The sequence below is a fragment of the Chelon labrosus genome (genome assembly GCF_963514085.1).
Source record: "Chelon labrosus genome assembly, chromosome: 11".
Lineage (NCBI taxonomy): Eukaryota > Metazoa > Chordata > Actinopteri > Mugiliformes > Mugilidae > Chelon > Chelon labrosus.
The window spans coordinates 9,274,968-9,288,260 of record NC_140344.1 but is presented as its reverse complement, the minus strand read 5'-3'; the positions used below and the strand labels follow the sequence as shown (position 1 = coordinate 9,288,260).

Here is a 13,293-nt window from a genome sequence, read left to right as displayed (position 1 = left end):
TTTTGTCTACCCCAACTGGCAGTGAGAGTAATTACACAAACACTGTCTATACGTATGACGTGGTCCACAGTTCCTCAGTTCCTTCTCCTCTTTCAGTGCTCTTTAACGCGGAGGAACCACACCGACAGTTATTTATGTGTCTGTTCCTGCCACCAGTCACATTCTGTAATCCTTCTTTGGAAAGCAGTTTTTTTTTTTATCTGACGCAGACACTTTTTTGTCTGACTCCCCCAGATGGTGAAATATAAAAAAGCATAGAATCCAAGTTACGTTTGTAACTTTTCTTTCTCTGCCATACTTTTGACCGAGACAAGTCCTTCAGCAACCATTGCGGGTTGATGCACCCGCCTCTAGAGCACTTGTCCATCATGCTGCATGCAGATATTTGGCATTGCTACATATATAAAACTCTGGCACACTGTAAGATACAGAATGTTTTAGTTGGAGCTGATCAGCCTATTCAGCATCGTGAGAACTCGTTCGGCGAGAGCTTATATACAACGTAGTTCATTTAATGCAAAAGTTCTACACTATAGTTTTAAATGAATGTAAAAGGTTCCACAGAACCAACAGTTTTTTATTTTGTATTACGGTACACTCACACATAATAAGTGAATGTTCTTAGAAACTGAAAAAAATCAAATCAAATAAAAACTGGTGCAAGTAGCAGGTGCAAGTGCTATTCCCTATGAAGGAGAACTGGTTTTGCAACCTTGCAACCCCCACTTAAGTCGACAGACTCACTTGGTTACAGTACAGGAGAATGTTGAGAAAAGTTAAATTTTATGCAAAAATCTACTTATGCAGTGCACTCGACAGCAAGGCAAGAGCTATTCACAACGAATGACGCTACCTAGCAGCAAAAATCTCTTTCAATACAGACGGTACAGTCTAACTTGAGAGCTTGAGAGTACGGATATGTCGGGAAAAAAAGACCAGATATTGCAAACTCTTACGTGGCATATACTAAACTGTAGTTGTTTGCTCTGAAATGTATTTTGTTATGTGTAAAGGTGTGTTTTTGGAGGTTTTCTTCACATTTTCTTTATCTATCTCCCTTCTCTTCTGCACTCCTGTTTGTTTTACAGAAGGTAAGCTCAGATTCTCTTCCCCATTAACTTTGGCTTCATCCCCATTCTCTCTCTGCATTCCAGTCTTTTTTTTTTCTGCCTCTCAGTCTGACATCGTGTATGGGCTGAGAGGTCGTCTGTGTCAGATCGTGTCAACAGTGCGTTTGCTCCGCTGTCAGTGTTTGATCTTACATTATGGTGCGCAGTTTTTCAGCGTGAAGCCCTGAATTGTCTAAAACTGCACCTGCAAAGTATGATTAGATTAAATGCTGATTATCTTTCTTTGTGGGCTTGTTCAAATTTAGTGCTTTATTATATTTAATGTGGCATCGCTTGTACTATGTCTTAATACATAGATAGAGATTGTAATTACGATCATGATGACAATGTAAGGCTTCAAGTGAATTCAAAAGGATACACATGGATCATCTGGGTTATGAAGCAGCACAACCACACCATTCACTTTGTAGTCCGTCTTTTTTAAGTTTTTACCTCTTAAAATTCTAAATTTGTTGCCATAAAAGTAAGCAAAAAGGGAATAGTGTCCCTCTCTCTGCCCAGCCTAGCCTCTCCATGTGTATCTGCACTTTCATGATTGCACTGTCTGTCACAGCATAATCTGTTGTCACAGGGGATCCCTGTCTCTATACAATCTGTACACAATCTGTGGTTTATTTCCCCCACTTGTTTCATACCCACCCACTGTGACCACTGCTGGGAAACACTGTTCTCAACAGCCTCTGCTTCAGATCTGTCGTTGCACGCATGTGTCTGCATTTGTGCGCATATATATCATGTGTCCTGCAGGTCTGCCAGCACCCAAATGCCAGGATGAGAGAGTGGGGAGCTGAAGCGTTGACGGCGCTAATCAAAGCTGGGCTTTCCTACAAACATGACCCTCCACTGGCTCAGAATCAGGTAGATAACACCACAAGGGGAATATGACCAAAAAATAAGAAAACTAAAAAATACATGAAGTGCAAAAATTGTAAATTATGAACTTTGTAGGGCCACTGGAGAATTTGATCGATATCCATTTTTCTTTTTTGGGTATTACTCCTTAAAATTGGTTGTATGTAATACTGACATTTGAGAAATCTCTTCCACTGTTGCACTGTAAGGCATGACAGAGATAAGTGTTGGCCAAATGCTTCCAATGTGAAAAACAGAAATGTCACAGTCAGATTCTTCTGTCACTCATAAACACAGAGTCTGTGACCTTCACCTTGGAGAGACAGATAAAGGGAATTGCACAGAGCTTATCTAAAAGAGGGCAGAGGAACTGTGTTAATACAACAGCACAGAGCCATAAAAATGATAGCTGTCCTGCACAAACACACAATATTTCTTTGAGGTCTTTCCTGAAGCTTTTACCACTGCATGTAGCTGTGTTCATATACTCCAACTTTTATTAAAATGACTCAGCAAACACCTAAAATATACTTTAAGAGTTGTATAACATTTTTGGTGCGCTAAACTGTTAATTTTCTGCCGTGAACCTAAATTAATTTTGCAGGCTTTTTACAACTCTCTAATATTCTTTCATCAGGTATGTTAATTCATGCGTAGTTTAGTCATTCTGGCAATATCTGCTATATTTTAAAATATATTTAGCCTAATTAATTGGCTTTCACATTTAATAATTTAAATGTGAAAGCCAATTAATTTAATAATGAACTAATTCAAAAATTATTAGAATTATCTAAAGCTTTTTTGACTGTCCAGTTTAAGGTCAGCATATTCATGACCACACTTGATGTATGAAGTTCAGTTCATTTGGAAAAATGACATATCGCTTTAGATGGTTTTTAAATAGGCCACTTATAGTTGCATTCTCCAGGTTCAGTTATTCTGTAATAACAGTCATTTTGATTGTACTCATTGTGTAGGGTGCAGAGTAATAACATGATTTGCAAATCAAGAATCGAATCTTTGCAGATTGCTGTGAACGAATCAATCACTAGCTCCCTTTTTTTAATCCCTAAGCGGCTGCAGCTTTTGTTGCTGAACCCCCTGAAGGAGTTGTCCAACGTGCTGCATGCAGACATTCGGCAGAAACAGCTGGAGTGTGTCCTGCAAATCCTACAGAGCCAGGGAGACAGCCTGGGGCCTGGCTGGCCCCTAGTTTTGGGTGTTATTGGAGCCATCCGCAATGATCAAGGGTAAGAGCATGACGCAGTAGGAGTGTTTTTTTTTGTGTGTGTGCTTATTTTGTTATTGCCTAATTAATGTGTGTTTTGACCTGAATGCAAATATTTAATTAACGAGAGCCAACTTAAAGTTCCTCTCTATCCAGAGTTCAACTGCAAATAATTGAAGAAGCTAAACCAGTATGCCATGTGTCTTGTTCCCCTTCAGGGAGTCATTGATCCGAACAGCCTTCCAGTGCCTGCAGTTGGTGGTGACAGACTTCCTACCCACCATGCCTTGCACGTGCCTCCAGATCGTCGTGGATGTAGCCGGCAGCTTTGGCCTGCAGAACCAGGAGCTCAACATCAGCCTCACGTCCATCGGCTTACTGGTGAGATCACACACGTCTTGTGTTGTGGTCCTTTTTTCCAACATTTATCTTATACACAGAGGCAGGAGTCTTGCAAGTGGTGAATTTTCTGCTCTCACTTAACACGTACTGTGAAGATACTCAGTTTCAAGTGCTCTACCAAGCTTTTGATAGATTAGTAGAATAATATGACTGGTAACTGGTAATTAGCAGGTGTGAATGGGTGTAACTATGAAGGAGAAGCTATGCTATGCTAACAGAGACTATAACTTGTCTGTGTGGGAGTGACAAGTTACCCACTTTTTTTTTCAAATAGTTCAATAGAAACATATCACATTTGTTATGACTAAACAATAAAAAATGACATTATTCCTTTTATATTATTGTATCTGATTTATCAGCTCTCAGCTGCTCCATTGATATTTCAAAGATGCTTTGTAGATTATTCAGGACATGCAAAACCTGATATTGATTTGTGGCTTTCTAGATCATTTCACTTGGAGTGTGGCAGTTCCCATGAGATTACTTTATAGTAATAGATCGCAAAACCGCCAGAAGCATTTTACCAATTTTCGTCTCCAATATATGCCCACACTCTCTACCCCTGTTTCCGTGTTTACCCACAGTGGAATATTTCAGACTACTTCTTCCAAAGAGGCGAAGCCATCACACAGGAACTGGGGAGGGAGGAGGAAGCTCTGCAGAAGCAGGCCCAAGAAAAAGGAGAGACTCTTAACAGGCCGTTCCACCCTGCCCCTCCCTTTGACTGCCTGTGGCTGTGCTTGTACGCCAAGCTGGGCGAGCTGTGTGTTGACCCACGGCCTGCTGTGCGAAAAAGCGCAGGGCAGACATTGTTTTCCACCATCGCTGCCCACGGGACCCTGCTGCAGCAGCCAACGTGGCACATTGTAGTCTGGAAGGTATCGTGCTAGAATTTGTCGTTGTTGTTCGATGTAGTTACACTGGCTGTCACTCATATTGTTTGTACATAAAGCACTGCTAATATAAAAGCATTTGTTTGGGAATTTTTTTATGTATCTGAACAATCCAAACTCTGACTAAATGAATCTTGGTGTCACCTCTAGGTACTGTTCCAACTGCTAGGCTGCGTGAGGACGTCGTCCACCACAGCAGACAAGGAGAAGATAGAATCTGGTGGTGGGAACATCCTTATCCACCATTCACGCGATACAGCTGAAAAACAGTGGGCGGAGACATGGGTGCTGACGCTGGCTGGGGTGGCACGCATTTTCAACACAAGACGGTATCTCCTCCAGCAGTTAGGTGAGCCCACGCATAAAGTTCTGTTTTGTATAGAAGTTTTAACTGAGCATTATCCCTAAAGGTTATCTTTATCAAATGTTATCCAGAAACAACCGGGCTGTTTTGTCTGGTATTAAGTTTTGTAACGCCCCATGTGGACAGGATTAATATTCCAGGGAGAAATAAATAATAGAATGTGAGCGCCTCATTAGCTTCATTCAGTTCACTCATTACAAGAGGTGATTCATAATATAACATACCTTCCCAGCATCCTACACATTAAATCACTTAGGGGGAGGCCGTCCTTCCTACATACATCTAGATAAAGCAAATAAAGAATCGAAATCCCTGCAAACTTCCAAGTCACTTATTTCCAGTTTATGCTAACTGGCAGCTTCACATATCATTTTTTCGTTGTTATCTGCAGGTGATTTCTTTGAGGCCTGGGAGGTGCTGCTGAACCACATTCAGTCGGCTGCCCTCAGCAAAAACAACGAGGTCTCCCTGGCTGCCCTCAAGAGCTTTCAAGAAATCTTACAGATTGTTACGCCAGTTAAAGACTCTGACAAAGCAGGCGACGCACTTGCTGCCATGGGCGTCCCCCCAGTGCTCATTGACCCCCTCTCTGCGTCTGGTCCCGGCAGACCCCTGGTGCGTTCAGATTCTCTAGTGGAACGGTTGACACGGTACAACGGTGCTGAGCTGCAGGCGCCGCCACCAGGGGAGGAGTCAGCCCTGGAGGACTCGGCCCTCTGGTGGTCTGCGTGGAACACGTGGTATCGAACAGGAACGGAAAGCACAAGGCCACCTAGTGGCCCGACAGAGAAGTTCTCCTTCATCCCCAGTCAGCCTTTCCTCACGGCGTTGGTCCAGATTTTTCCAGCACTCTACCAGCACATCAAGGCCAACTTTAGTATGGAGGATCTGAAGAAACTAGGGGTCATCCTCCATGGGGCCGTGTCTGTGCCTATCAGCAGTGATGCCTCGCCCTTCATCCTGCCATCCTACACCGAGGCAGTACTCACCAGCTTGCAGGAAGCTGTTCTCACTGCCCTGGATGTTTTGCAGAAGGTGGGAGAAATAAATTTAAAAAAAAAAGTGGCACCAAAGAAGCTTTAATATAACGTACGAAATAGCATCAAGATAAGAGTCACGTGGCGTGTTGAATTTACTCTCTCTTATATTGAGTTAATTGTAAATTGTGTACCATGTAACCATCCCAAGTTCAAATCTGGCAGTGGGATCGACAGTATGTTGGATGTCAACCCTTTTCTTTTTTTATAATCCATTATTCTGACAATCCTAAATATTTAGCCTTAAATGTCAGCAAATTACTGCATCTTAGAACCCAGAGTGATTGCTTGTTCAACCAAACCATCCAGAATTGGTCAAATTATACTGGAAATTCACTGTCTGACTGAAAAATGTTAAGTTATTTATCCATTTTGTGCCAACTCAGCCCAAAAAAAAAAAAATGTGTCGGTCTGTTAAATTATGCAATACGCAGTCCTGTGGTGGAAGTCAGCAGTGTTTGTTCTTGCCTTTCCTCCCTGCTGCAGGCCATCTGTGTGGGCCCGGAGAACCTGCAGGTCATGTACCCAGCCATCTTCGAACAGCTGCTACTTTTCGTGGAGTTCTCCTGCAAGCCTCCTCAGTACGGCAGGATGGAAACCAAACATGTGGCCAATGCCAAATACAACCAGGTAGGAAATGAAACTGCTTAACCGCTCGGCCTGTATTTATGTCTTTATAAAGTTTGTTTCATAGAAATGTCGGATGACGTACGCGTCATTTATCGCCTTGCTTTCAGCTGTTCTCTACAAAGTCATACCTCTGATTTGAGGTTCACGAAGCACCTCCTCTCCCTTTTGTCTCGGCCCGGTCTTAAGAAGCCCCCACTGTGACAAATTCCTTCCGTCATGATTCATCATCCTGGCAGCGTGCCAGAGAAATGTCACCATTTTTCAGTTCCAGCGCAGATAATATTCATCAAAGGAAACTTTTATTTTCAAGGTGCCCAATAATCCTGAGCAAGATTACGTTTTGTTCAGATTCCTTGTTGTACTGAGAAACTACAAGTAGTTCCTCAAGTTAGACTCAGAAATGTTGGCGCTGCGTGCTTCCTGTCTTAAATCTTGACTGTTTGTTAGTCTTGCATGCTGGGCACAACCTTATACTGACCATTTTTGTTGATCTGTATCAGTTTAAATTGTTTAAGTGAAATGGTCAAACAAAATTTCGTCCCAGCCAAACAGATGTTATGGGTGGTCTTTATAGCGTTTTTGGCTTTTATACACTGGTGTCAGTTTGCCTAAAATGTCCTTGGTGGTAGGAGTGAGTGTTTTTCCCCTTAAATCCGTCATGATCACTGAGTCTCAACAAACCACTGCAAATTTAATACGACCCTAAAACAACAGTTTAATTGCAATCTTCTCTCATTCTGTTTCTTGGAACTACTCACTGGATAACCATTTTAGATCCAGCTGTTTGCACCGGTGAGTTTCCTCATCTCTTTCAGCAACCTCTATAGTTGTACTAAGCTGTGCTGACTGGTTCTGACCTACCCTCTGTGGTAGATGGGATATCGCCACGCATGGTAGGCTCTCGCGTCTCATCTGCGTCTCCCACTCACTTCATGCTCCCACCCCTCTGCCTGCCACTAACTGGTGGTTTTGCCTCTGTGTGCACAGTCCCTGTGGAGTTCATTAATTTCAGTTGATTTTGTGACGTTCATATGCACACTTGTGGTTCTGTTTATATTTCTTAAAGGCACACTTTGTAGAATCAAGTCATTTGCTTGGCTATACATTTAAGATGGGTATTTCAGATTACTGTAACAAAGCTTAAAAGGTGTAATAGTCACTGTTACATCGAAACAGATTTCTATGGTGCTGGTGTACTTGTGCAAATTGTGCCTTTAAAACCTGCTTTTAATGTGTATCTGCAAAAAGGTGGGGCTGCAGTTTCCAGTTTGACTAATGCCATTTCCATTTTTTTTCTTTTGTTGAATCTTCTTGCCCCCACAGGCAGAATGGGTTGCCTTAAATTATGTGCCCTTTGCCGAGCGCTCCCTGGAGGTGGTGGTGGACCTGTACCACAAAACAGCGTGCCACAAGGCAGTCATCAGTGAAAAAGTTCTCCAGAATATCATCAAGGTATTTTCACCAGGAGGTGTGGGGGGTTTATGGTTTCACAGAAATGTCTAGTACATTGAATCGATGGCATTGAAATTTGGAATTTCCTTTTCATGCCTCCGTGCCAAGGCTTAATGTTTTCTGGTTGTCCCTCCTTCCCCTTCTCATGATCGCGATAACTCAGGAGCAGCTTGAGGGAATTTCTTCAGATTTGGCTCCAATCTTCTCTTGGACTCGAGGATGAACTGATTAAAACTTTATGGTCTGAGGTCAAGAAGGTTTTGGCCATAACTCAAGAATTTATTTCCTAATTATGTCAAACATTTCACACAGATGTCTAAATTCCAAAAGGTCAGCTGTTTTTATACAAACACACTTTTCAAATTCAATACATCTTATGATTCGGGACATAACTTGACTGGTTGTTGTAGGCATACAGCCATGGTAATTTTAGGAATTGTAAAATTACAAGGTCATTTTAAATCATATTACACTGAACAAAAAGTTGCTGCAGCGTTTCTATCCTCAGGATCAAACTTCAACAACTTCAACGTCTGTCATACCCGTATCATTTTTTTTCCTGTTAGCTGACTAAGGCAAAGCCCAGACTTTGGCATCGCAGTGTGGATTTTTTTCTTAAAGCTGCTGTAATCAATATTTCTGTATTAATAATGGATGAAATGGCTGCATTTATCTGGAAGGGCTTGCTCGTAGTGACAAACCCACAGAGAATGATCACCCAACTCTGCAGTTCTACTTTTTCTGCTAGTTTTCTGGCCAGCGGCTCTATTCAATAGTCTCGGCCGCATCAGACAACTGTTTTCATTTACCAGGTGGACATAAATGAAGGCTAATTCCTCCTGTGTGTTTGCTGTATCTATAAATGAGCCAATATTTGCAGACATGTTTTGCTTATCTTTATAAGGATACATCAGAGTTTACAGCTTAGTCTGCTGCTCGAAGCTAGCCAAACAAATCGGTTTTCTAATACACTGACACAGATATAAAGTAAGCTATGTAGTTCAGCAGTGTTGTAGAATTGAGGCGAGTGAAGGATCCTTCTTGGGTTTGTTGTCTGCAGTTATAGTTACTTCTTATAGATACATTGCAGGCAGAGGTTATTAGTGAGTAATCCAGTGAATACATGTTGTCAGTTACTTTCCAAGAGTTGTGGAAGGTGGAAAAAAAAAAACAAGTTGCATGTAATCCGTGTGTTATATTTTCTACTCGCTGCTTAATTCTGTGAGTCTGTCCATGTCCACCAGCCTCGGGGCAGATTTCACTCAACTTCTCTCAGACCTGACAGTATTGATCTGAAGATTTGCATGCAGCAAATGCAAAGTGCACTTGGTGCCCAGTACTTACCAGATATTTTCCAAATGCTGTCTGTCAAAAACTCTTAACATTATGTCAGTGTAATCCGTCAAAAGGCTTGGCATCTTAAAGCTGACAGTCCTTCCTTTTTTTCCAGTTTTGACACCTGTGTTTAATTGCTATTTTCCCATAGCATGTTTATAGGAAACCCTAAACTGAAGGGAGTTTATTTGCCAAGGAACTATTAAGAGACAGGTCCAAATGTCACCCCCACCCTAGTTTTGGCTCACAAGCAGCACTTGTAAAATCTCAACCTTGGGGAGCCCAGCTGTGCTCTGAATAGGGGACTTCATTATTTGGGTTTCCTTGAAGAAATGAAGTGAATAGCACCATCGCTTCGAGTTCAAGTGTCTCCACTACTGTTCATTTTAAATGTTTGTTTTAAGTCTTTCTTCGTGTTTCCATCTAACTGTCTATTGCAATTGCGCTCCCTTTCTTTTTCTTCCGCCCTCAAGACTTTAAGAATTCCCTTGGGTTTGAAGTATGCCTGTCCGTCAGAGAGCACCTGGAAGCTCGCCGTTTCCTCGCTACTCAAGGTGCTTTCTATTGGACTGCCCGTGGCACGCCAGCATGCCTCATCTGGGAAATTTGACACTATGTGGCCAGAGTTGGCCAACGCCTTTGAAGACTTTCTTTTTACCAAAAGGTACATTTTGTTTAAAGCCCTCATGTTGATTCTGTTCAAGCTTTACATGTTGCCCCTGTGTCAAACGAATTGTTTTCCTCTTGCAGCACTCCTCCAGATAACTTGTCTATCCAGGAATTTCAGAAGAATGAAGCCATTGATGTAGAGGTAAATGTTTTGTTCCTAGTAATAAGTAGTTTATGTCAAAATGATTTTGTGATTTCTCCTCTGACTGTTTTGTGTCCTTTATTTTAGGTGGTCCAGTTGATCAGCACCGAGATTTTACCATTTGCCAATTTCATTCCCAAAGACTTTGTTGGCCAGATCATGACTATGCTCAATAAAGGTTCCATTCACTCACAGTCTCCCTCGTTCACAGGTAATATGTGACTCTTGCAGCCAAAATAATTTTACTTTAGCAGTGTTGTTTACTTGTGGAGCAGCAGGGTGGCCAACTATTGGAATCATATTGTAACCATTAAATCTGTGGTTTGTTGCAACAGCCTTGTCTGTGGCCTATGTGAAAGTCTACATGTGTTGAGCAATCGTTCTGTAAATCATTCTGGAGAGCGGCTAAAATCTAATATGTGAATGTTGTTTATCTCAACAGAGGCAGAGATTGATGTGCGGATGAGAGAAGAATTTTCTAAGGTGTGTTTTGAGACATTGCTGCAGTTTTCCTTCAGCAACAAGGTGTCCACCCCTCAGGAGGGTTACATCTCTCGTATGGCGCTCTCTGTGCTCCTCAAGAGGTCCCAGGACGTCCTGCGACGCTACGTAGAGGATGAGAGGTTGAGTGGACGCTGCCCTTTGCCGAGGTACAGCCCGCTATACACCTCTGAATTTACTCAACAAATGTCGCACCTGCTCTGGCGAAGAACACATGTTTCTTTTTAAGTTTTTGGACAGATTTTTTTTCATCCGGAATTTGGCTCTCCAGTGTGATGATTTTAATGCTACGCTTTAACCACGAGAAATTTAGAAATGCTAAGCCAAGACCTCCCAAGACCTCCCCAGCTACATCTACACATCCATCACTGGGCTATTTTTCTTTTGTTAACAACACAGTGCCATCAGACTTCCCCAGTTTTACACACCACTGTTTAATATAGGGTGTGACATTATATTCTGCTGTTTTTTTTTTTCTCCAAGGACTCTATGAAAGTTAAACAATGCCCGGGGGGAGGTTGCACCACTGTTACAGACAGTTGCAAAGAGGGGTGGTGGGAGATCAGAAAAATAGGATAATTAGAAAATGCATGTAGGTACATATGCAGGAGTCATTAAGTACAGACAACCACCATATCCAACACTACAATCTCTTAGATGTTGGCTGCAACAAAGGATTGTTTTATCAATCTATGAATCTTTTGATTATTTGTGGATGGATCTTTTGATCGTTATCAAGGTGGTTGATTAATCCTTTGGTTTAATTTACCACTAAATAATAAACTGAAATTCTGTCATTAAACTTCCAACTTTTTATTCAAGTATTTCTCATAACAATATATTTTACCGTAACATATATTATAGATAAGTCATTTTAAACTTTAAATTTACCTGATGATGCTAAAAGTACAGATTTATGCAGTGTAGACCTAATTAGGAAACATGTTCTTTAATACACTGTGCTATTACTTAGCATACTGTATATATATTGTTGAGTATGATTTAACTTCAGTGGCTAGTTTACATTGTATTTGAAAATGCACATATATTAATATATATTTTTGTGCAGAGCAGTTGTGTTGCTGTGTTTCATTTTCAAAAACTGCCCATTTTAATTTCCACACTGCTGAGAATCAGGTTTTCACACCTGATGGCATGAGCTACAATAATTGGGAATGAACATAAACACATGCAACACAATTCCATATAAACTTATGTTTAATTAATCAGTGGCACAGATGCTTTTCAGCCCTAATAAATTCACTTTCTTTCAACAGAGATTATCTGAGATCTAAATGAATTGCTTACTCTCCTTCTCTGCTTGTCTTTTTCATTTGTCCCCTAGTTCTTTGTCTTTATAGCTAATGAAAGTCTTTGTTCTTTTTCATTTTAGGCAACAAGTGACAGAGATTATCTTTGTCTTGAAAGCTATCAGCACTTTGATGGACTCTCTTAAAAAGACGCAGCCAGAAAATGGTGAGTATTACACTGTGTCAAAAGAAAGACAAAGGGACATAATAATAAAAAAAATACAATAATGAAACCACCATCATCCATCAACTATTTATTTCAGATAAAAATGTTAGAGTACAGTTAGGACTGTTTTTCAGATGAGCTTTATCTCCAATCTGGATAGAACTGTTTACGTTTTCAGCAAGGTCAATTATGAGAATTGATGTATTTTTTGTTACTGCAATAGATTGGAGTGTGAAATTACATTTTTGAAGTGCCCTTCAACATGTTTGCATTACATCGCCCTTTATTCAGAGCAAAACTCATTTCCATGTGCCTGTGGGAATTCTATCAAGCAAATTATTTCCCTGATTGCCTTATATCACAAATCATACTCTCTTCCTTCCTCTCCCTCCCACCCCTGCTTCTCCTTTGTATTTCTCCCCTCCTGTTTTTCTTTTGTTTTTTTCCCATCTGCAGTGGATGGCAACACATGGGCTCAGGTGATTGCCCTGTACCCAACACTGGTAGAGTGCATTACGTGCTCCTCATCTGAGGTGAGCTCAGCTCTGAAGGAGGCCTTGGGGCCCTTTAAAGACTTTATGCAGCCACCAGTCTCCAAAGTCCAGAATGGGGAGTCCTGACCAAGCTCACTCTCAGCTCCTTGTTTTTATAATGAAGAAATCTTGAATGTGTCTACTCACCCCGTGTGCTTCATGAGTACACGAACATGAACGCTACGTGAGCCACATCTACGGTGACATGAAGATTCGAGGCCGCCTAGACCACAGTGACGACCCTGACCTTCATACACACCATTGTATGCTTCTCATGTGAGCTGATAACGCATTAGCCGCCTCCATTCTCATACAGACTGGCTGCATTCATCTGTTAACTACAGAGATTTAAAAAAAAAAAATTGCAGTGTTGCCTCTGGGTTTAGTTTGTTTTATCCCTATCCTGAAGAGGCTGCGTTGATGTACAGTGTGTGGTGATAGTGTTGATGATGTAATTAAGAAACAAAATGCAAAAACTGGGGCTTTATTGGTCTTAAAAATGAACACTTAGGATTTTGCAACATTTTCAACAGTGAGGATTTTATGCAAGAAAACAGATCTTACTGTAACATTCCATGTCATCTTTAGCCAGCCATCTGAGAAGGGATGTATGTGTCTGTATAAAATAAATGGGACAATTCTACAATCA

The 13,293-nt window shown here is 41.2% G+C and overlaps 1 protein-coding gene across 2 annotated transcripts in view; it reads left to right on the top strand.

The window, feature by feature from the left end:
• mon2 (MON2 homolog, regulator of endosome-to-Golgi trafficking) overlaps positions 1 to 13,293 on the top strand; it is a 33,861-nt gene extending 20,568 nt beyond the window's left edge. Inside the window, exons 21-35 of one of the 2 annotated variants that reach the window (XM_084554504.1) lie at positions 1,878 to 1,988; positions 3,057 to 3,232; positions 3,429 to 3,591; positions 4,197 to 4,490; positions 4,656 to 4,854; positions 5,261 to 5,904; positions 6,393 to 6,536; positions 7,311 to 7,328; positions 7,860 to 7,988; positions 9,797 to 9,987; positions 10,074 to 10,134; positions 10,222 to 10,345; positions 10,577 to 10,784; positions 12,029 to 12,111; positions 12,568 to 13,293. In XM_084554504.1, coding sequence (XP_084410630.1) covers positions 1,878 to 1,988; positions 3,057 to 3,232; positions 3,429 to 3,591; positions 4,197 to 4,490; positions 4,656 to 4,854; positions 5,261 to 5,904; positions 6,393 to 6,536; positions 7,311 to 7,328; positions 7,860 to 7,988; positions 9,797 to 9,987; positions 10,074 to 10,134; positions 10,222 to 10,345; positions 10,577 to 10,784; positions 12,029 to 12,111; positions 12,568 to 12,731 — 2,709 coding nt within the window. In that variant the 3' untranslated portion in view covers positions 12,732 to 13,293. The remainder of the gene's footprint in view (positions 1 to 1,877; positions 1,989 to 3,056; positions 3,233 to 3,428; positions 3,592 to 4,196; positions 4,491 to 4,655; positions 4,855 to 5,260; positions 5,905 to 6,392; positions 6,537 to 7,310; positions 7,329 to 7,859; positions 7,989 to 9,796; positions 9,988 to 10,073; positions 10,135 to 10,221; positions 10,346 to 10,576; positions 10,785 to 12,028; positions 12,112 to 12,567) is intronic. The other variant, XM_084554505.1, reaches the window with a different exon arrangement.